We start from the raw sequence: 24,113 nt of genomic DNA on the forward strand, positions 1-24,113 counted from the left end.
ATGAGTCCACGGTCTTTCAGTTCAGACATCAGTATTTAATTTACATTATTCATAACATTTTGTATCTCTTTAAGAATTTTCTCATGAATATCTCTAAGTGGGACAAAAAAGTGCAAATAATACCAAACATTTTTCTTGTTACATATACATAACACTGCGCACACTACACTATTGTGCACGACCGACGTTAGAAACAAAATGACGGAGTGACTCCTTCTGACCGAAGCTCTGGTAGCGCCTTTGACTTCATACAGTACATACTTACATACATACAGATCATTAAGTGAGTGGTAGGAAATGGTGCCTTTTCAGAGGACACGCTTACATCGTGATGTAAGATCATATCACATTTAGGAGGAGGTGATGGCGCAAGCCTACAAACACAAGTGTGTTACAGGAGGACAGCTACAAAAATCGTATGTTACAGCAAGCAGGTGTTGTGTCTGTCCCCATTAGCAAAGCAAGGAGTCCAAGTAACGTCATCACACAGCTGTGGGGATAATGTGCAGTTCAGCGTAAATGCCCAGTAACACTTGTGGTCTTCAGTGCTGTGTTTAGGTGCACCCACCGTGTGATCGTGACGGATTCTGTTTACTTTATAATGGCGAAATAGTACAATAGCCTCTTTGACAGCTATCACAGTCATCACGGACACAGTGAGAATTGTTAAGAGTATGAGTAAAAAAAAAAAAAAAAAGAAAAGAAAAGGCTTCTTTTGTACATGACAAACAAGGCTCAGAGAGGAGATACAGTATCGTTTCAACACAGACAAATCCGCCGCTTTACAGAAATAATACCAAGGAGGGCAGAGAGGACGCCTGTAACACTTCCATCAGCCGTCCAGAAGCAGACGGGTAGCCCTTAAAACACGATTCAGACAGTTACCCTCTGCTGATTAAACACTGTCACATGTCAGAGCTCTAATGCAGAAGTGTCTCGCCTTTTATTGTGTTGAGCGAATGATTTATTTACAACCATGGTGACGCAGTTGGCTACAAAATAAAATAAAAATAAATAAAATTGGGGTTGGCTATTTCAGTGGCCAGCCATGGTTGTGATTGGCTGCTGAGGACTCTCCGGACTGCGACGTGTTCTTTCTATCCGTGTCTTTTTGGGACATATAATTGTGTGTTTGTATACAGTATGTGCATGCGCGCAACAATAGTTTACATATATCTGTGCGACTGCATTGGAGTATTTGGATGTGAAGCGCACTTTAACGTGATAATAGTACCAGCCAGTGTGTGGGGTTACGAGGTGATGGGGGGCTTTACTTGTTTCACAGTCTGGAGGGTTTTCATGGTGAGCTTTGGGAGGGAGGGGACGGGTGATTGTGACTCTCGGGGTGCTTCGGAGTCCGTGGGCAGTGTGCAGTCTCGGTGCGGGCCGGGCCAGGCTGTTATTTGATGATTTGAGGACAGTCGCTCCAGGCTTTGGCCTTTCGCTTGGCCAGTGCCAGCCACGCCGGCTCCGTGGACACCTGCGGAGAGTCACTGGAAGGGAAGCGCTTTGACACCTCCTTGACAGCAGGTGGCGACGGTGTAGAGTCCGCGATCTCAACTGAAACACCAAATCAAGAACACGAATCAGGTAGAAATCTATTTGTTCCAGCTTTTTAAGGCTCGTTTTACAAGAAAGGTTTAATGAAACCGATTCAGCAGCAGCTAACTATTATTTTCACTATCAAAAGTTGCATATATGAACTTCTTCAACTTCAGAGTGTGGCCACGTGTGTGTGCACATACGAGGGAATATGACTCTGGTTTAAACATTGCACTCAATATTGATTGATAACTTAATATTGCTCTTGATTTTTTTAGTCTGTGGTGTCAGAAAGAAATGAAAAATGTCTGCATTTGCATTTTTGTTTAACAAATGCAAATGTTTAAAATCACTAAATCAAGCAATCATTTCAGCAATATTTAGCTTTTTATCTTTTGGCCTAAATCCTCAGCGTGCAGGTTCTTACCAGTGACAGAGCTGGGTAAAGTGTTGGCTTTCTTCAGGTGCTCTCGGCGTTCGAATCGTCCCAGGAGGCTGTCGGGTCTCTTGGGCTCCTCTGGCGTCTGAGGTTTAGAGGAAGGACTGGTGCTGCCGCTTCCTTTGCTCTCTGTGGGGCTCACCAGCGTAACCTGCAAAAGAGATCCGTGACTGTAGGAGAGGAACTGCGAGACGACGCGAACGTCAGAAGAAAAATCAGGACATGTGTAAAGAGGCGGTCTGGTGACATACACTGTCTCTGTCTCTGGCTTGTTTTTCAGCCAGCTTGGCCTCTCTGTGGCTGCGACGCTCCTCTCGATTCTGCTGCTGCTCCCTGAAGCCCTTCTGCTTCTGCAGAGCCAGTGTGATCCATAAGGGCCCGGCCTCCTTCTCCTGGACCTTTGAACTGTCCAGCGAGTGCCGGCTCTGTAACGAAGGCTTTTCTGCAGGGGAGCACATGCACATTGGCATATTACAAGAGCAAGATTTTTATTACATTTTCTAAAATACATTTCTAATTGATCTTAGGGACCAATACTGAAATGCTAAAATTCTCACAATAAATGTAAGCATGTTTTTTTATTTAACAAAAGCCAAAGTTCTCAAATAATAAATGTTGTCTTGATGTTGAAGCAAAATTCAAACATTTTGGGAAAGGTTTATTTGCTTTCTTGCCAAGAGTGAGATGAGAAAATCAATACCATTTTGAAGTATGTGTGCTAAACATGAAGCTACAGCCAGGAAGCATTAGCTTAGCTTAGTTTAGCACAAAGACTAGAAATAGGAAGCTGGTGTTGAGAGGCAGATTTTGTTGCCTCTGGAGAGCCATGCTGGCTGCTTCCTGTCAACAGTCTTTATGCTAAGGTAACTGAACGCTTGGCATGAAAATGAACAAGAGCATTGCCCAAAATATTAAAACAATCCTTTTCAAAACCCAACGGTGCTCGATCAAATCAAGACTGACCTCTCCTGATGAGCTCCGTCTTTCTGTCCGCCTTCTCTCTCCAGGGGATGTTAATGGAGGGGAAGAAGGACCTCTTCTCCTTCGGCTCCTCTTCCACCTGGCCATGGCTGCTCCGGTGCAACTGGGCCACCGCCGAAGGGTCCTCGCTCCTGTTCATCTGCTCCTGGCTGGATGCCTCTGAGGCCGCAGTCCTCTGCAACATGGCATCACTGGGAGGACCATGGGACACTTTAGGTAACGGTGACGGGGGAGGCGTGGGGACTGCTCCAGCAGGTTTGGGTGACGTAGTTGGTCTGCGGTAGAGCGGTGGCTTGGAGAGCACTTTCTCACCCTCACTGTGTGTAGACTTTCCTGGTTTTGCCCGAGGGACGGCGGGGGAGGCAGATGCGTGCAGGTACTTGCCGACCGCGCCTTCTTTCTGAGGCGATGCGGGACTCGATTTGTCAGAAAAGACAGAGGAAGCGTCAGAGTCCGGCTCAATGGGGGTGAGAGGCGAAGGGACGCCATCAAAGCTGTCCCCAGCGCTGTACCGTTTCTTCCTTTTCTCTGTGGACTGTTCGCTGTGAAAGCGAAGGGAGTAGTTGGTCCTCCTCAGCTTTATGCCAAAAGGTGAGGGATTGTCCTCAGCGTCCGGGCCTCGGTCCTCTCCCTCCTCTCTTCTTTCAGACACCTCCGCCTCGCTCTGAGTCCTGCCCTTCGACTCTGGCCCCTCAGGTTTGGCTCCTGGGCTGGGAACCAGGAAAGAGGGGAGGTCTTTGGCAAACATACATTCCTCTGACCCTCGTTCTACGATGCGGACAGTTTTACTCATCCTGTTCTGAGGTTTACTTGTTGGAGCTGGGGAGGCTGCGGTGGGGCTCTCAGACGGAGTCACGTCCTCTGCTGCGTCCTTATCATCTGCACCAAACACCTCAGAGTTCCTGTTTGAATCTCCAAACTTTTTCTTTGCAGGGGTGATGGAGAACTTGGCGCTGGCAGACATAGTCTTCCTGAGGTTTGTGTGGGAGAACGCAGGCGGGTCTTCACTGCTGGGCTGGGGCTGGTTCTTGCTCGGGTCCGGGTACTCGTCATACTTCCCCTCCTCCACCCCCTTGAATATCTTTGATCTGATGCTAGCCCATTCTGCCAGGACGGCTGCACCAGACTGGTCCGCAGAGAATGAGGTCTCATTGAGTGATTTGGTTTTGCCAGACTTGCGGTCCGGTGAAGTCTTGCTCTTGGTGGGCGGCGTTCCCTGGGCCTTTCTATCCTCTCCCAAACCCAGCAGAGACTTGCAGGCGGTGTCTTTGATCTGGTCTAAATTGACGGCTGTCCCACAGAGCTGGGCGCCTGTCACTAAGATGGCCGTGTGGGGGACATATGGAGACGTTGGCAGGTTTGGGGAGTCTGGTCCTTCAGAAGAAGAAGCCTTAGTGCTCTCCTTTTGTTCAGCTACAGCACCGCCCTGGTGGCTGGAGGCCGGTGTAACAGGCGTCAGGTTAACCTTCTGGAACAAAATCTGTTTTTCTCCAGAGGAAACTTTGAAGGAGAAAGGCCTCTGTCTCTCCTCCATCTCTCTCCAGCGTAGCTCCTCAGCTCTCCTCTTCCTCTCCTGTGGATCTGAACAGCTGTCAGCCTCCTCTAATGACAGCCTCCTCTGCTCCTCCTCTTCCTTTCTCATCCTCTCCTCTGCTTCCAGTTTTTTCTTTTCTTCAATCTCCTGTAACCTCAGCATCTCTGCTTCCTCCCTTTTCTTTCTTTCCTCTTCTTCCTCTTTCAGCTTCCTCTTCTTCTCTGCCTCAAGCTCCTGCTGCCTCCTCGCCTCTTCCTCCTCCTCCTCTCGCTTCCGTCTTTCCTCCTCTTTCCTCCTCTGCTCTTCCAGTCGTCTCCTCTCCTCTGCCCGCTGTCGGCGCTCCTCCTCCTCCTCTCGCATCCTCCTTTCCTCCTCCTCTCTCCGCATCTGTTCTTCCTCCTCTCGCTGCCTCCTTTCTTCTTCCTCTCTGATCCTTCTCTCCTCTTCCTCCTTCCTCCTCATCTCTGCCTCCTCTCTAAGCCTTCGTTCCTCCTCCTCCTGCTGTTTACGACACCTCTCCTCTTCTAGTTCACGCAGCCTCAGCTCCTCCGCTACTCTCTTCCTCCTCTCCTCTTCCTCCTGTCTGAGCCTCTGTTCCTCCACCTCCCTCCTCCTCCTCGTCTCCTGTCTTTCCTCCTCATGGAGTCTCTGTTTCTTGAAGCTTTCCAGGGACTCCTCAGCAGATGCTCTGCGCTGGTCGGCTGTAGAGATGCCTGCACCCTCGAAGTCTTCTTGCAGCACACCAGGAACAGAAACCTCTTGGAGCTCCTGAGAATGAGGAATTGTGATTAGTTCCTATTTTCTTACCCCCCAAAAAAGGGTGGGAAACGTCACAAAATAAATCTCAATGACTCATTTGAGGAAACTCATAGATTGACATTAGCTCTGGCTCACCTGTGTAAACCGCCGGTGCTTGCGGGAAATCCTCTGGTTTTTCGGTTTGACGGACAGTTTATGCTTGGCAGCGGTGTTGTCTAAGCGAGGGACAGACTGTGGAACAGCATCCAGATTGATGGACTCGATGGTTCCAGTGGGTGGAAGAACTCGTTTGGACCTCGGGGACTTCGCTGGAGTGCTGTATGGTTCGGCGTGTTGAGCCCCCTGGACCTGCTTTTGACACAATAACAGAACATTTATTAAAAACGGGCACACATCATTCTCCTATAACACTGTTGGACTCAGGATGGACAGTTCCACACATCCTTCTTCCTTGATGCCTGCATTACCCACAATACAAAGAGACCTCTTGACAGTTCAGCCAGAGACTTGTTGATATGCTAGTAGTGGCTAATGTCGCCTCGAGCTACTAGCCTCAAGCGGAGATGAGGAGCGAGCTGCAGAGTTCTGCTGAGCTCACTTCTCTCTAACTTTGAGGCTGTTTCAGCCAGAGCTGACTCAAGTGACATCACTTGAGGACATTTATCAGACTTCAGGCTTTACAGCTCTTTTGGAAACTGACTTTGATGTGTAAAATCAGTGGAGTTCCACTTTAAAAATGGAACCAATTATCATCAGAATAAATGAATAAGCTGTTACCTTTGGCTCCACGTTTGCTGGCTCGGCTTCTACCTGAGCCAAAACCTTCAGAGGGCTCCGGGGAACCTCCTCCTCATCTGAACTTCCCTCATCTCCTTCACTTTTCCTCAGAGAAGGAGGCCTCTGACCAAACTTTATACCTTGTGCTATCTGCTTCTGTTTGACAAACAAAAAAAGGTTACACATCATGCATGCAGACAGAAGATAACGGTTCAGAAACTGAGTCACCACAAGTCCCACCTGCAGGTTCCTAACTTTATCTGAGACGTTTTCCTGGGACATGCTGTGATCTAGACCGGGCTCGGTCACCGGCTCCTCCGGGATGAAGATGCTGTCGTGTGAGAGAGCTCGAGATCCGATGGGATTCAACTCCCTGCAGAAGAATGAGAGCGTCTTCAGTGTTGCAGCATGCCATTACTGTCATTCATTCATTTGTCATGAGCGGGCTGCAGCGTCGCTCTGTAAATCATTTTACACAAACAAATGAATGACCTCTTTACACTCCAGCAGTCCCAGCACATCAATTACAGGCTCAAATCGTGTGGAGCCTTTCATAAGCTGTATTTGAGCAGAGCCTCACCCTTTTCTCGACGCATTGTGCAACCACAAGTTGCAGCTTTTATGACTCTAACACTTTCATTTTTCTGGGAGGGGAAAAAAAATCTGTTAAGACGCCAAGTTGTTTCTTGGATGAAGTCTGTCCGGTGGCAGGAAATTCCTATATAGGCACACGTTATTGATAAGACCTGCGATTGCAGCTCTTATCAGCAATTACAAAATGACAAGAGGACAAGCTCAGTTTCATGATGTGTGACTCCATTTGTGTAAAAATGAAACTTTCTCTGTGTAGTTACCTCAGATTTTGATTGGACTCCTCGTCTTCAGATACGACTCCATTGCACACTTCCCCCGTAGAAAAGCTCGCCTTCAGCTCTGCTCCATCAAAGCCTCCTTTCGCCTCCCTCTTCTTCTTCTTCCCAAATAGTCGTCTGAAGGGCTGGAATTTGCCCTGTCGCCTTCTCTCTGTAGGAAAAAGAAAATAGATGACCTCCACAGCTACATGAAATCAGATCATCAATCTCTGTATCTCGCCCTCAGGCTGAATAACGAGCAGGACGGCGCCTATGGCCACGTGTTTCAATGCGTGTGTGTAGATAATGAAATGCAATTGATCGAATTAAAAGAAAATAAATCAAAGTAGCAGATGGAATGAGAAGAAAACCTTGGCTCTTTGGTTGATACTTACTCGTGTTTACAGGAAGTGGGAAAGATAAACAACATGCTTAAAAAGGGAGCATCCACAGCTTTAGACAAACGGTGAACAAATCCCTGAATTAAAAAAGAGGCAAATGCAAATCCACGATTGGTCCTGAGAGAAAGCAAAGCAGTGAAAATCCACATTCTGGCTATCTACATGGCTTCAAGAGTCAATGCAAAGAGTGTGACTCATATTACATTTGATCTGCAACATTTCAACAGCTGTCCTGGATTTACACATGTAAGGAAAACTAAAGGTTGTTACTTAATGAAGCATATCACAGCTAATAACTCCAGCAGGTTCCTTAATCAATCGAACCCAATAAAAGAGCAAATAATAAAAACATGCTGACAACTGACCTACGCCATAAAGCAGAGCATATGCAATAAACCCTTTTATCTCTGGTTAGATCAGCGTCTGCTCTTGAGGAGGTAATGACCAAAGCTGTGAAACTAACTTTGGACCTTTGGTTTATATCTTTATTTTCTCGTCATCTCGAAAGTTCTAAACTCTGAACTTTCCCATGTGTGACAGGAAAAACATCGCTCTGTCCTCTCCTCAGGATCCCAAAGATGAGACTCACTGACCTGACACCATTAAAAAATGTAAACAGAGATCTTTCAGTTTGATTTCAAAATGTAATAAACATGGCCGACCGTGTGCTTTGTTTGTGTCTGCGCAGCTATTTGTGTGTCTGTGTACTTGTGGAGGTCCGCTGGATGAACTAAGTGGGTGAGGTTACAGAGCTACAAAGCTACTCTACACCACTGTGCAGACAGGCGCTCTCTGGGCTCTGTGGGTATCCCTTTCAGAGCTATAAGTAGCAACTGGTGTGGGATTTCACTTCGCATGCCGCTCACTGCACCAGGGGCATCATGGGAAATGATACAGTAAACTAATTTCCCCACTTACACCCTTGACTCTGAGATGTTTGCCTCTATGTTTGTGTGGGAGAGTTTAAGTGATGTGTATGTATCTATACACTAGGTATACATATATCTATATGGATATATACATATAGATAGATAAAGATGCATATATATAATGTGGGAAGTATTTGTTATAATTCTTTATTTGCCTGACTGAGTACAGCATTTGTTCTGCATTATATAATTGGATATAAACAATAACTTCAGCACAATCTAAATAAAGAAAGGAATGCTTTTCTCCTCAAAGAGTGAATGTAGGACTCTACCAAAGACTACAGTGTCAGTCTTAATCGTATGTGTGATATCATCACACGGAGAGAGTTCAGAAATCAGGGTCAAGGGACAAACACACACTTCATTTTTCCACCACAGGTGTGTTTTCATGAAAATCGAAATTAGAGGAGCTGTTTCTAAATGGCTCCGTTAGATTTACATGAGGAAGACTGATCATGTCTGTACACTAAATATGAAGCTAGGGCCAGCAGCCAGTTGGCTTAGCTTAGCATAAAGACTGGAAACAGGTGGAAACTGCTAGCCTGGCTCTGTCCAGAGGTAATAAAATCCATTATGTTTTGTTTGTTTCTAAGTTGCTCTTTTATTAGAGGGTTTCGTGCCATGTTTCACCAACAGATTCCAGGAAGTCACAGCTCCTTGTCCAGCACTTATCCACCTAAAACCATGTGTTGTTTTTACACCATGGTTTTGTAGAGATTAGAGGCTTGGTAGGATTTGTTGGGAACCTTTAGAGGTGCTGGTACAGTGGCCAGAGCCAGGCCAGCTGTTTCCTCTTGTTTCTAGTCATTATGTTGAGCTAAACTAACCGGCTGGTTCTGGTTTCATATTAAACTGAGTATAAATCTTCTCTTGTAACTCTGGACAAGAGAGAAAATAACGGCATTTCCCTAAAATCCCAAAATGATTTAAGGGCTGCTCATGTGGTTGGAGGCGGCACTTTTGCTGTTGTGGTCGTAAGTAATATTTCAGCCAACACTTGATTTCATTGTGGATTGATGAGCTGGTTGTTCTCTTGATCAATCGATTGGTCATTTGCTCTAAAATAATGCCAAACAAAAATGTTGGAGCCAAAGATGTTTAGCTCATATGGAACAGATGGGAAAGACGCGGTGTAACAGTACATTTGAGGGGCGGGAACGAGGGAATATTTGGCATTTTTTCTTAAGGAATGTCTGAAACATCTGATGGTAACCAGCTCAGCTCTATTTACAAGTTCTTTTTCTGTAGTTTTTATGCAGGGTGGCACCCTAACCCTAAACCCTGACCCCTTTGTTTGTTCTCTCCTTTATACCTCTTCTGCCTTTGTCCCTTTTTCTTCCTTCTTTTTCATGATTTTTAACACCTTGATGCTCAGGATGGAGACCTTATACAGGGGGGTCGGCTGTGATGTTTTGTCTGGAAGTGTTTTGGGTGGGAAGGACCTGAGACTTTGTCCACAGATTTAGTTAATTTATATATGTGTTTATTTATTTATTTATTAGAGATGTGTTTGTTTTTATTGCTCGTATGTTCTCTTTCCTCCGTACTCTGTCAGCCCCACTCCATCTTCCTCTGTCTATGTGCAGTGGGTGATATTATGGTGTGACACCCTGCAGCATGCTCTTCCAGCATCAGGGCCTGCCCAGTGTTTCTACTCTGGTACAAAGCCCATAATGCACCGCCACGGGCACGCTCACACACCCATGCGTGAAACGAGAAAGGACACTTTTTTCTGCAGCGTAGACGACTCGGCGGCAGCATCCAACCTAACGCTGGGGTTAACTCCTGCTTCCTGTGTGCTCGCAGTGCAGTGTGTTTTGACCCTGGTCCTCTGGACTCAGACCCCTGCTGGTTTTTCATTTCAGCCATCTGATCAGGGAATATTTCCCATCTGGTGGAGGCAAATTAACTCGCTGGCAGCGGAGAAAAAGCACAGCGGGAGGCTGAAGAAGAACTGCTTTTGAATTCTACTTATTCTGAAAACCTAAGATAAAATGCGCTCAAAGCGGCAGCTCACTATTCTAATGACATCGCAGCCAGCAGAGTCACATTGACGGTGTTGTAGAGTAGATTAGTTCATTTTCTATGTCACTAAAAGAATAGTTTGGCATTTTGGGAAATATACTTATTCACCTTCTGGTGGAGGGTCAGATGAGATGATCAGCACCACTTTCATGTATGTTCAATATGAAGCTACGGCCAGCAGCATGTTAGCTTAGCATAAACACTGAAAATAGGGGGAAACTGCTAGCCCGGCTCTGTTCAGAGGTTACTATACTCACTACACTTCTCTTTTAGCTCTGTTTTTGGTCTCCACCAGCTCCTGAGGGAAATATCTGGTTCGTCAGGTAGCTTTTTTAGCTTATGCTCACCAGCTAGACGCTAGCTGCCTGTCGGCTGTGTGGAGCTGAGCTGACACTGTCATTTGATACATCAATATAATGAAAATGTTGATTATAGCCACTTTTAAAAAAAACTCACTAGTTAACATGTTGCAGCTTGTTTGTTTAATCCATACAAAAACCAGTGCAAGTGTAAAAATTACAGTTCTGCATCGTACAGGCTGCCATTTTATTAGGCAAAGAAACAGTAATAACCCCTGTACAGCTGCTAAATTATTGTGTTTATTGTGTTTTTTTTTGTGCTGAATAAACAATGGCTAGCTGTTTCCCCCTGTCTCCAGTATATGTGCTAAGCTAAGCTAGGCAGCTCCAGGCTGCAGCCTCCTTTAGTCTACTGATATGAGAGTGGTAGCAATCTTTTCATCCAACTCTTTACAAAAAAAGCATCTAATTTTCTCATGAATGTGTTATTTTTCACATTTCACACATCTGAACTCATCTCTGCCATGGGGGTTCTTGGTGTCCCCTGATCAGATTTTGCATTAAAACAGCTTGAGGGGATCACACGAAAGCCAGTAGAAAGGTGATAAAGAGGTCAGAAACACAGACACAGCACACCGCTAAAGGCTCACGTCAAACCCATCACCACGCCATGCAGTTCTTGAAGAGACAGTGGAAAGAAAAAAAAAACATTTAAACTGAGGCTAAAAGAGGCCATTTGATCCTCATGATGATCAGTGAATCTGCTTTAACACACTGTCTCTTTAAGATGTTGCTAAAAGCACTCATTTTTTCCTATTTACCTGGGCCTTTGGATTCGGTTACCTCTAACAGCATGTCATGCTTAGTTTCCGTGGCGTCTGTTGCCATGGTCACTGCACACCTTGGCTGTTGTGAGAGAGGAAGAAAGTGAGCACGGGGATGCTGCAGGGGGGTGAAAGGAGCGAGTGTGAGCTTTTAATCGAGGGAAAAGTGAGGAGAGGCACACGAGAGATCAGGAAAAAGCCACTGAATATTTACAGTGCTACATGTCTTATGTTGCTCTCCATCACTTCTCACATTAGCATCAAGAAGCTCGGCTTTGCTAGCTCTTGCAGAATGGCTCTTGGTGGTTGGCTTGTCTGGGCACAATAAAGCCTCCACTGTTTTAAAAGCAAAATGGGCCTTCTGAGGGCACTCTGTTGTGGCTTGTTGGTGTAGAAATGGTCATGATAAAAAGTCAGCTGTACATCTGAAACGGCAATGCATGGCTAAGTGGTTTGGGTGTGCAGATAGTGGTGAAATTCTAAGAGTTGAACGTGTTAACATTCAGCAGGACGGTCCTTTGCTTCGCCTAATGATTAGAAATCCACAGCAGAAATAATCACACAAACCGCATGAACCACCTCTTATTTGCATCTCATAAGCTGACAGCAAACCACAGACTGCTTCCCGAACCCTGCGTCCTCCAGCACCTGCCTGCAGCACGTCGGCCGAGCCAGAGGTTTTCTGATGTACTGCGGAAATGCGTGTTGTGCGAAACCACAAGCACCCGGGCCGGCAATATAAAACCAGACAGTGTGAGACAGTACTGAGAGAGCCGGAGAGGAGGCAGCTGTCTCCAGTGGGATCAGCATGCCGTGGGCTTCCTTCCTGAGGGTGACAGAGCCGGACAGACTCTCTCAGAAATGTCTCTCCCCAAAAAGGCTCTTTGTCCCGTCTGATTCCAGCCAGCGCAGAACAAGGAGCGAACAAGCATGTTTGGTCGTAGGGGTGTGTGAACGCAGACAGAGAGAGTGTGTGGTGAGGAGACAGACTGTGTGTGATTGTGTCTGCTGCTGTAAAGAGAGATATTGTGGATTCTCTTTTCTTTTTTGTGTTTGTCTGTTTATTTACATGTGTTGACCGGGCTTGGCCTCAAGTCCTCATGTTGAGCGAGTGTCTGTGTGCTCAGGAGCGAGTGTGTGACATGTGTCTCTTTGTCTTTTCGGTGTGTGTTTGCAGTCCTATTGCTGCAGAGGACAGACTCGGGGAGCAGCTAGAGATGGGATGAGAGAAGCACGAGGAGGGGCCATGTGCTCTACAGAAGCAGAGAAATGCCTTTGACAAGGATGCAGCCGCATCATAGATGCTGCGTCTCAGCGCTCACGGACGAGCCAGCAGCTCAACATCATTTGATGGTGACACCGGCTCTGCGCCAGAGCCGGCCAGACAACTACCAAAGTCCAGTGGCATGGCTTAGTGTTGTAGCGGCTGAGTGCCATAACCTTACAGCACAAGTAGCTTGCTGACAAAGCAGACAGACGAACGTGGAGGAGCCGTGTAACGGTTTACCTATTTCAGTTGCGCAGCTCGAGATGGCTGCGCACCACTGCAGTAAAACCTTAGGGAACATCGATCTGCCCTTTTGCACAAAGCTTGTTTTACCCAGGTGAACGTCGCTGCTGCCTCCGCTGTGGCTTTGGGAGAAAACGGTGGAATAAATACAGAGACAAAACAGCAGGTTTCGCTTTGTTAGGATCTGTTAGCATCAGGTGCACTCACAGAGGGGAAACATGAGCATGGCGTGGAAGGTGGCATGGGAAGGGGTGGATGAGGAAGCACTTTGAGACAGAAGAAGGTGATTTATCAGGATGTATGAGGTGACGACGACAAACTGGAGGAGTCTGTGTCTCATCAGCACCGACTCTGTCCCGGCCTCATTCTCTACCATTCTGTGAAGTTTGAGCAGCCTCAGGTTTCCAGACGCAAAACACCGAATCAAGTCACACAACAAATCCTTATCACTACAAACACACTGAAAAAGTTCACTTAGAGAGCCTGCAAGTGCACAAACACTGCATGTGCTTCCCCTGATGGGGCCATGTACGCAAGGACAACAGGGGAGTGTGCAAGGGCACGCTCATGCAGAAGAGGTTGGTAATTACAAATATGGAAAATAAATATCAGAGGTGTGTGGTGATTAATCATTATCTTCTCACACTGCTGGGGCCAAAGCTGTGAGCAAAGCAAGTCATGACATGGTGGCATAAACTGATAAATCCCCACAGTAATCCAATCAAAAGAGTTTTTTTTCTAGGATGATAACCATCATATTTATCAAACCTCTTCTGCTGTATCTCACATCACACTGCATTTACAAACTCAATGCAATTCCCAGACAGGTTGGAGGGAAGGCACTGACGCCAGCAGCTGGTGCTCCTGCTGAGCCGTCATTTTTTGACTTGAATATAAAAGGAGCATCTTCAGGAGAGGGTGGTCCTGATGATGCTTATTGATGTTAAATTGACGTTTCATTTAATCATTTTCATTGTGAAGTATGTCTCCCAAAAAGTCTCATTCCAACGCCTGAATAAAAACAAATCAAACAGAGAAATGTGACCCCTGCTGAATAACACCCAAATCAAGTCACAACACGTAAAAATGTAGAGTTGTATTACATTTTAGTCTGGCATTGAAAAGCCGTGTCATAATAAATAACAATTCATTTAGTTAATTAACAAACAGCTGTCCTTTTAGCATGTTTTTCATTTAATCATAACATACTGAACACACTCATAAACAGGAAACACATATAGCAAAACATGTTGCATTTCACTTTATTTCTCTTTGATTTGTTTTCATTTTTGCACTTAAATCTTCCATATTTCTCCAACATGTGTTAGTTTGTAAATTGAGGGAAAGCGAGTTGATAACTGAACAGTTTGATGTGTTGAAGTTTGTGGTAATCTTCCTGCAGCTGGCTGTCGATGGCTTTCATACAGTCTATAAACTGTTGTGGGTGACGTTAAGAGTCGTCCATTCATCCACAGTTCATACAGCCTCCTTTACTGGCAAACATATGGTTGGGATTTTAATCTAAATTTATCAGCTGGTGTCTAATCTAAGTGTTTATTCACATTATTTCGCATTATTATGTGATGCATGCCAGCTGCAGATGTAGTCACCAAACTTTCAACTGAGTGATGTTAAAGATAACAACAAAGTCAATCCATGGAGATTCATTTTAAGCACAACATCAAAGACCCAGTTTTCACTGAAATACCAACATATCTTAATGTTCCACCTCATTTTCATGCAACTCAGCTCCTTCCACCTTTGTGCCACACAGACACCAAACAAATGAGCACAGCACCAACATGTGGTGACGCTGTTTGTGCAAATGTTCAGCTGCCATGAAAACAGAGCCTGTGCATGTTAGCGAACAAGTTCAGTTCAGGAAGTCAGACCCGAACCTACGTCAGCTTCAGCGAGAGCTGAGGCAAAATGTACTGACAGGCTTAAAGCTGCGAGCATGCTTCTTCAGAACTGCTTGTCAAAGCGTTGAATAGCTTCGGAGACGCCCCCCAGCCACGCCTTCCTGATGTCGCACCTGGGTGGGCTTTGTCTAAAACCCATCTGACATTCACACCCATGTCGTGCTGTGATTGGCCAGCTGTGCAGAGGTGAGAAATTAAGCAGGGCTTGAACCTCTCTCTCCACCTCTGTCTCATTCTGGACACGACTATTTGTCACCGCTTGTGTGAACAACCAAGCGAAACACTATGAATATGGCCATGACAGCAGCTCTGTGAGCTAAATGCTAACATCAGCATGCTACCATTATCACAGGGATAATGCTAACATGCTGATGCTAAGCAGGTATAATATTTACCATGTTCACAATTGTTATTTAACTTGTTAGCATGCTAACATTTGCTGATTGGCACATAACACTGGCAAAGTCAAGTGTGGGTCTGCCGATGGTGCCACATGAAAAATCAGGGGGGTCACCAAAGTCAGTTGGATTCACCCTCTGGGCGCCATGAATGTCTGCCCAAATTTCCTGGCAATCAATCCAACAGTTTTTGAGATATTTCAGTCTGGACCAAAGAAGCGGATGACCTGTTTAACCGACCTTGTGTTGCGTGAGCCACACCCCTAGGATGGCTACAAACCTGGTTAAACAAACAAACACCAGTCAAAGCTATGAGTACATTACTGGAGAAAATACAATCCAGTGCAACAGGCCTGCAGCAAACACTTCCTTTCTGAATTATATAATGTTCAGTTTTTGTGTGGACGCCATGCTGTGAGGTGTTCTTGGCATTCGTCTGCTCTCTGGATGTCCACAGGGTGCATGTGGAGAAATAATGGCTTTCAGAGTGACACGCAGCATGTATCACATGACCGTGGTTACATTTTCCACGTTACCCAACGGTTAAGTGACAATGCTGGAGCGTGCGAACGAACAACAAAAGAAAGGCCTTCTTCTCCTGCCTGAGCATCCCAAACACAGACTCCGTCACTTGTGATATTCACAGTTGACACATACTAAAAATTCTGATGTGCAGCAGTATTTTTACACTTCACTAAATCACCCTGAAAGGCGTGAGCTGCTCATGCTGGTTTTGCACACAGAGAGTCAATAAATACACACAAAGAATAAATGTAAAGTATGAATTCAAACCTACAAACTACAGACGAGACCTTCACTGAACATTTCAACAGCTTTCTGTACAAGAATGCCTTCTTACCGTCCTGCAGTCGCTCTGTGTGCGAGGGTACCTATGAGTGTGGAGCCGTTCCACCTGCCTGCTGTCACTGTGGATCTAGGGCATTACCTGGAGTCAGGTGTCAGATGCAGTGAGGGCTTGGCTGTGTGTGTGTGTGTGTGTGTGTGTGTGTGTGTGTGTGTGTATGAGAGCAACATCCCTTGATATTCCTGCGCTGATGAAAATTGTATTGCTGCTCTGAGGCGCAGTGACGTCCTCGGGAATGAGAGCTGCTGTGGGTTCAGCGGTGCAGATGTGCTGGGGGGGGGGGGGCAACGCATGTACAGTCTGCGAGGAGGAGGAGGAGGTGTGTCAGCGGGGGCTCGGGGTACTGTGAGCTCCGAGCGAGGAGAGATGGGCGTTCTCCTGTGTCTGTTAGTGCTGAGGAGGCACAAAGTGACACTTTGTTTCTCCGCCAGATCGCCGGTGCAGGAGAACAGAGTGGCATTCATCATTTGGACTGGCTGCTGCACACAAAGGCTTTCATTGTGGGTTAACAGTAACCCTGCATGCACATGTGTGATTACAATGGTTTTTAATGTGGTGCACCACAACTGCTTACTCATATTATGGCCACAGATGTGCGGTATAAGCTGGGCTGAACACACACGGGTGGGCTGGTCAAACTATGCAGTGGTTACTTTTTTACAGCAAACATCATTTACATCCATTTTTAGTGCAAATAACAGCAGCTTAGCTTACTGGCCTCAGTGCCAAGTAACTCAATCAGATCCTCATTTCATGGTCATATTAGTCTGATCTGGAATCATGATGGCTGCATGCATCAGCGTATAGTGTTAGTGTGTAATAAGGCCGGCTCCCCCTCTCTCCACTTTTGGCAGCATCACACTGCAGTCTCGCAGGGATATGGTAATGATGAGGGCTTTATCAACCTGGATGCCGCCTATATTACAGCAGCATAACACTTCAAAGACAGGCCGCTCTCTGACTGACTCTGTGCAGAAATAGAAACCCCCTCCTCAGTAAAACAGCGTCAACACGCTCTCACGCTGATATTCCCATCCACACGCATTCACAGGAATCCACTTCATGTGCAGAGAGGCCAGGATCAAGCACCCCCTGCTACTCTCAATGACACTGAGGCTGCCACTGCACTTGACATGCGGTATAACAGTCATTCAGAGTTTTTCATGGAAATGAGAGAAGAAACGGCTGAGTGTGCAGACTGTTTTCATACCGTAAAAATCTAAATTGCAAGTTAAGAATGAATTTCCATGTATGTGTTGATGCTTCAGAGGCTATTGGATGATTAGGGTGAATGAATTTAATCCTGCAGGGGCATAAAATAGACAAACCTACCAACTCTTAGTCCCAAAACGCATCATCACTCAGCTTATCGTACACAGCCTGCTGCATTTCCTGGTTGTGTTTGATTCTACGCTGAACCTGGTGACGTGACCTAAATGCCTCAAATGTGCCATCAGAACAAACCTTGACATGAGTGGTGATTTGAAGAGAATACATACTTCCTGGTGCATTATTAAGAGCAGAGATGTGTTACATAAACGTGGACGAGCCTATCAAGGGACCACATATCAGATGAGTGGATGGTAACTTGCTCCACGCTGAATAACTAGGGCAGACCTCCCAAGAAATGAAGTGCTGGACTGTAATTACAGTTTTGTGCTTTAGATAAGGGCAGCACTGAACAGTATATACAGTCCAGCACTGCACATGCTATTGATGAGTGATCGATCTGAGCTTTTACTTCACTATAGATCTTTAACAGCTGTTGTTTCACAGTTTTACACGCAAAACATGCAGGAAAGTCATGACAAGCACAAGCTACACGTGTGCACCCAGACCACCACACGGGAAAACACTTCGATCAGGTTAATGCATCGCAGAGTACATTTCAGTGAGAGGCTAATGCTCCTCGTTTTCGACCAGCTGGGGGTACCCACTTCTGTTAAATGTGCGGCTATGTGACTGCAAAATCAGCTGACATTTAAACATGCAGGAAAAGCAGTGAGTCACTGTCTTTGTCTGCTGTACAGGGATTAAAATTAAATCAATAGTTGCAGTTTTATCTGAGGTCAGCTGGGTGAGAAATGACTCAAATGAAAAGGATGCTGTCTGGCACTGCTAGGACACTCCACAGATGTCTCCGCAAAGATGCTCACTCGTCACCGTTTGGGCGGCGATGACACGAAAACTCAGCCAGATGACTGTTTACTGTGAAGCTCTCGGTGCATGTGAGAACCCAAACCTCCAGGCTGGATGTGAAGCACTGCAGTTCTCCAGAAAACACCACTCTTGCAACGGTGACGTAGTCTTTACTATGAGAGCTCTTCCCTGTGTAACACCCGCTGACACACAGCACAGCTCTGCGCCTTAATGTGTCATCACTCAACCATCAGTCCACACACCTGCTGTTCTCAGATCAGAACTGGATCCGCTCGCCTGCCAATCAGGCGCTGAAGCAGCCAACCAAAAACCAGACCAGTTTACTCAAACCAGCACCAGAAATGCAACACCAGCAGCCTGTGAATTCATTTCCAGAGCTGCCATCTGTTCTCTGCCTGTGTCTCAGCACACACAGCACGCTGATGATGACAGTAATGCAGCATTGATTTCAAAACCCTTTATATGACACTTTACTAATAAATCCATCATTTCCATATTTTTTTCCTCGCACATGTAGGCCCGCACCATATGGCCTGTGCATGGTCTCCCAGCTGACTCAAGTATCCTGACATTTCAAAGGCTGCATCGAGAAACGCGGATCGCTGTGGAGAAACATCAACACAGACCTAAAGGCGCGGATCAATACGGAACCGTTAAGGGCAGATTAGCGGATGCTGCCGCACTGGGATTAGTCTATTAATTGCAAATCAAAGAGGCGCACGGAGAACAAAGAATCTGGCCTTTGCTTTTCTCACATATCGGCACAGATGCAGTCCAAATATCGCTGATCTGATTGGCATCGTTCTGGATTTGGAAAATATATATATATACTTATAACAATTAATTACAGTTCGGCCTGTTGACATCGGCGTTTGCGCATCTCCAGCCGGATCACATTGAGAGTCCCAGCCCATTTACAGCGCGCGCACACGCGCACACACACTGAACACACATCTGCGATGGATGGAACAGAAGATCCGAGCAGGTCAATGAGGAATGAGAGGTGGGATACAGAGACAAGGTCATCGTGAAAACGAAAAACAAATCAGCAGAAACACAAACAACATGGAAGAAACGAGGGGGGGGAAAAAATCTCACCACCTTTTTTTTCCTCTTCTTCTTCACGCGATTCCTCCTCGTGATCGGCGCTGAGGTGAACCCAGCTCCGGCTGCTCCGACCCCCTTTTGTGTTGCTGATGCTGCGGGTGCACGACGGGGAGACGCACGCACCGTCCGTCCCGCACAGCTGCACGCGAGCGCGATGGAGATGGAGATGGGAGGGTGTGGCCGCGAGCGGCGGCGGCGGCGCACGGTGCGGCGCCAACACACGAGCGCGATGCGGGCACGTTGCTGGGACGTCAGCGCGTGCCTTTCGGAAGTCATTAAGTAGACGAGGAGCTGGATGGAGACGCTGCTGCTGCTGCTGCAGCCGCCGCGAGGAAGAGAAAGCGAAGTGTAGACCTGAAGGTGCTGATGGGATGTGTCGTCTCTGTGCTTTACGACAGTGACCTCATGTCCAGCATCGAGGCGTCTCAGTCATTCTGATCTGTGTTCATGATCTGCAGGAGCTGCAACTTCTGTCATCTGATTTAATGCTGAATAGCAATAAATGGATTAAGCAGCATATTTTGTTATATTTTTAAAACTGTAGGCCATGGCTGACACACGAGTCCAGAGTCAAGTTTCTTCACTGAGGATCCCAGTGAGAAGATTAAATTAACAAATATAAGCCTGGAGGCACATAACTGGAGAGGACAGTTCAAGCTGTCGTCATCATATCCACAGATAGTAGATATTAGGCTTCCATTATGATAGTCAAATAAAAAAATAATCTTTATCATTTGTGAGTCTTTCAGTGTTTCATATCACTGTAAACTGAACATCTTTGGGTTTTGGAGTGTTGTTTGCACAAAATTAGACACTTTTTCACAATTGCATTCACTTTAACGATAAATCAGTGAATCAAAAAATAGTCTGCAGATGGATCAAAACTGAATATAGTCATTACGCAACCCTTGAGATAAGTATAAAGTTCTCCAATGAAATGTTATCAAAAGGAAACTGTGTGGTCGTTATTTTAACATCTCTGCATGAAAGGGCAGCCACAGTGAGCTCCAGAGATCAGACTGTAGCCTTTAGTAAGTATACTGTGGATAATCTCCAAGCCTGAAAAGCTTGTTCTAGCAGCTAAGTCTCAAAGCATGAACTAAGAAGTATGTTTTAACCCATTAGCCCTGTATAACAGGCACGGCACGAAAAAATCCCCCTTTTAACTCTGAGGAGACCATTTTAACACAAGCCAAGACTTAGAACATTTTTCTGACAGATTACTTGCTGATGTAGATAAACCAAGTGTTCCAGGAAGTGTGCAAAAGGATTAATAACAGAAGCAGCCGTTTTCCCAGGTTTATGGTAATAGGCTTTACAAATTCAAGGTTAAATACAGGCACAAATGCAGCTCATATAATTAGTTTGTGCCAGCTATGCTGTAAAACTGATACAACCTCCAGACTGATACTTAGCTTTTAAGAGTTACAGGCTGAGTATTTCCATTCATAAGTAATTACGGCAAACAGAAATATATGCTGTGCAGTCTAGTGACACTGCTGTACATTGGTTTTAACGTTTGCATTCGGTGTCAATGTGTTTGTTTTGTTGGCTTTACTGGAAACTTTGCAGAAGTTCAGATGTCTTAACATCTTAGTGGAGTGTGAAGACATACGATTAAAAATGATCACATGTACCAGTTGGGTTTCCAATCAGTGCTGAAATAGCATTAAATGGACCATTATAACTTAAGTATTGTGATCATTATGGAGCTGCAGCTCAAGATGCAGTGTGAGTCTGTGATCTGAAAGCCTTTAAGACTTTACAGTGAAGACAAGTAAAAGTCCAAAGTTTGAAAAACTGTGAAAGTTTATAAGGGCAGAGGAATCCCTGAGAATCCCCTGAGCCACGGCTAAACGCTGACGCAAACCCATAACACAGGAGCTGCACTACACCTCCCAGCTGGCATGAGGGCACTTTAGGATCCCTAAAGAGGAGGTGCTGAGGACAAGCCCAAACACAGCACCTCCTCCTGCAAGCACAATGCTCACACACAGGGAGAAACGTTTCTGACTGCAAATAGGCCGTTAACGTTAAGGTGTTTTGACAAAATGTTTAGTCAATTAACTTTCCTCACAAGTGTCGTTTATGTTGTATTTAGTTCTTAGAACGCATTGGGGGAATATTTTATTTTGAAAATGTTAACCTGGACGTGTTTTTGCTATTCTTCTAGTGACATCAGTTTACATTTCTTTCCCCCGCTGAAGTCCTATAATAACATGAGAAGTGCTCCTTAAGTGTAGAATGTAAATATTTTTCTTCGATCATTTGTTTTACTCAAATATCTTGCAACTTGTTTGTCAAAGCGGTTTTATTTTGACAGTCCACACGGAAGTGGCCGCACTGACGCTCGCAGACTTCACGCACTTTTGAAGTTAACTATGGGTACGTGGTAGGTAACCAGCGGGTCTGTCGTTTCTCACGTAGTTACGTTAGTAAACAGTTAACTTTAAACAGCCACCGTTTGGAGGACAGACACACAGTATGCTTCCTCGCAGGCAGGACTACGGGATGAAAAGGGCCGGGGGGGCGCGGAGCAGCTCCGTTATAAACTTTAGGACAGCGGTGAACTCTGGTTCCGGCCGCCGCAGCTCCGCGGTGCTGCCGTCGGTGCTAACGTTCCTGGTGATCGTAGCCTCCGGAGGCCTGCTGCTCATGATAGAGAAAGGAATGCTGAACAGCATGGAGACGCCTCCACCCCGGGGAAGCGGCAAGCGGCTGGACTTCATGCGGCAGGCTGGCAGACACAGCCCGGCCGCTGTGGACGTGGAGTCCCAGGTGAAGTAATGTCGCGCTCCTTGTTGTCCTGCTGGAATTTTTTTGGGTGGTTTTCACACAACCAGTCGGTCCAGTGTTTGCAGCGGTTTGGATTTGTCTCGTGACCGTGTATATTTCACAATATGTCCAAATCTGTGTCATAAACAGGATTACATGGCTGATGTAGAGTGTAGTGGGCAAAAGGGGAAAAATACCAACCAAAACACTTTTACTGTTAAACTTCTGCTTTGTTGTTGTTCTCATCAAAACACATAATCTTAATTAGGTGATCTTAATTTTGCAAGGTTCAGGCTAAAAGTTGTAAATGTGATGAAGTGTTTATTGTTTATTCCCAGCTGTTTTTTCCCCAAACATCTGGTCCCTTTGAAGTTGAGGGATTTTAAAAATACACACCAAAGAGTCACTTTACACCTCCAGCCTGTATGCAGGCTCTCTTATACAATCTGTAATCTCTAAAGTCGATCTGAGATAACCCTCGATGAGGGTTATTTCCTGTTGAACTGCTGTTTTCACATGCTGAATAAAACAAACCATGATGAGTAAACTGATGTTCATGTGTAAAAATGGTGGAATGCACATTTAAGTTACTGATCTGCGTTCACATTCAGATCCTCCAGGAGATCCGTAACCGGACCATCAGGACCATGTGCAGCCAGAAGAACATGCCCCACAGCATCTGGTCCCTGAGCCCCCTGCAGAGGAAGACGCTGCTGCAGCACATCCTGGTCAATGACCAGTACCACTTCCTCTACTGCTACGTCCCCAAAGTGGCCTGCTCCAACTGGAAGCGGGTTCTGAAGGTTCTGAGCGGCGCTCTGGAGAACGTGGAGGTCAACGTCAAGATGAACCACCAAAGCGACCTGCTGTTCCTGTCCTCTCTGAAGCCCGAGGAGATCCGCTACCGCCTCAAGCACTACTTCAAGTTCATGTTTGTGCGGGAGCCCATGGAGCGCCTGCTCTCTGCGTACAGGAACAAGTTCGGAGAGATCCAGTCCTACCAGAAGAAGTACGGCGTGGAGATCGTAAAGCGCTACAGGAAAGGCCACGCCAAAGACGCGTCCGTAACGGGAGACGATGTGACCTTTGCAGAGTTCGTCCATTACTTGCTGGATGAGGACGTGGAGCGCATGAACGAGCACTGGATGCCGGTGTACAACTTGTGCCAACCCTGCGCTGTGAACTATGACTTCATCGGCTCCCACGAGCACCTTGAAGGCGACGCGGAGTTTGTGCTGCAGCGCATCGGCGCGCCGCCCGACGTTCACTTCCCAGAGAGGCAAACGTGGTACAAGCCGGTCACCGCAGAGACGTTACACTACTACCTGTGCAGCTTACCGCAGAAGCTACTGAGGGAACTCCTGCCCAAGTACATTTTAGACTTTTCCCTCTTCACTTATCCTCTCCCCAACACAACCACTGAACACTGCCGGCATTAAGAGCGCAACGTTTGATAGCTCGGAGATTATTTTTTATAGAGAATCTTTGTATTATTTTTTATTCCTAGGGAACAAACAGTATTTTGATAGCTGTTACACGTTTTTACTTGAGACGTTCAAATATAGTCGCAAAATGCTGATTATTGGGGAGAGACGGAGACTTGACTTCAGAACCACTAAAGCTTGAAATCAGCTGCAGACAAAAAAGAAATTCATATAAATCTCTTTGTCTCATTTCACCACGTTCCTGTCAAGCACTGTTACAGTAAACGAACCAATTCAGTATACATTGATGGACACGTAAAGGTGGAAATACCAAACTTTGCATTTTGCTTGTTTCTTCCTGTGCACAGTGGAGAAGGTAAAGGGTTAAAGGCTTCTGTGGGCATTCAGTGGTTTAGCAGGCTAAAACACATACCATGTACTCCAGGGCTGCAGGGTTTAAATCAAGCTCGTGTTTTTTTTTTTGTCGTTGTCGTGTGTCACAGCCTCTCCCTCCAGCTTTCTTATAACTTCGGACTATTTACCTTGTAATAAAACACAAGTTCAGTTTTTGTGACGTACATCACTGCAGCG

At 46.0% G+C, this 24,113-nt stretch overlaps 2 protein-coding genes across 6 annotated transcripts; one reads left to right on the plus strand and one right to left on the minus strand.

The window, feature by feature from the left end:
• Positions 1–14: 14 nt before the first annotated feature.
• cracd (capping protein inhibiting regulator of actin dynamics) lies at positions 15–19,668 on the minus strand. Of its 5 annotated transcripts, none has more exons than XM_076726396.1 (9): positions 19,318–19,668; positions 6,887–7,055; positions 6,273–6,405; positions 6,033–6,188; positions 5,391–5,606; positions 2,945–5,264; positions 2,233–2,423; positions 1,970–2,132; positions 15–1,560 (listed from the first exon to the last, which is right to left on the minus strand). In XM_076726396.1, exons 3-9 carry the CDS (start codon positions 6,312–6,314, stop codon positions 1,400–1,402), a joined length of 3,249 nt encoding a protein of 1,082 aa, XP_076582511.1. In that variant the 5' UTR covers positions 6,315–6,405; positions 6,887–7,055; positions 19,318–19,668; the 3' UTR covers positions 15–1,399. The 5 variants fall into 5 exon arrangements, with proteins under 5 accessions (XP_076582511.1, XP_076582510.1, XP_076582512.1 ...); XM_076726395.1 differs by having other exon boundaries at positions 19,315–19,668; XM_076726397.1 differs by lacking the exon at positions 19,318–19,668 and adding an exon at positions 16,051–16,303.
• Positions 19,669–21,688: 2,020 nt separating this feature from the next.
• chst14 (carbohydrate (N-acetylgalactosamine 4-0) sulfotransferase 14) lies at positions 21,689–24,099 on the plus strand. The gene is made up of 2 exons (XM_076726408.1): positions 21,689–22,101; positions 22,710–24,099. Exons 1-2 carry the CDS (start codon positions 21,808–21,810, stop codon positions 23,535–23,537), a joined length of 1,122 nt encoding a protein of 373 aa, XP_076582523.1. The 5' UTR covers positions 21,689–21,807; the 3' UTR covers positions 23,538–24,099.
• Positions 24,100–24,113: the final 14 nt, after the last annotated feature.

Source organism: Chaetodon auriga, chromosome 3 (assembly GCF_051107435.1).
Source record: "Chaetodon auriga isolate fChaAug3 chromosome 3, fChaAug3.hap1, whole genome shotgun sequence".
Classification (NCBI taxonomy): Eukaryota; Metazoa; Chordata; class Actinopteri; order Chaetodontiformes; family Chaetodontidae; genus Chaetodon; species Chaetodon auriga.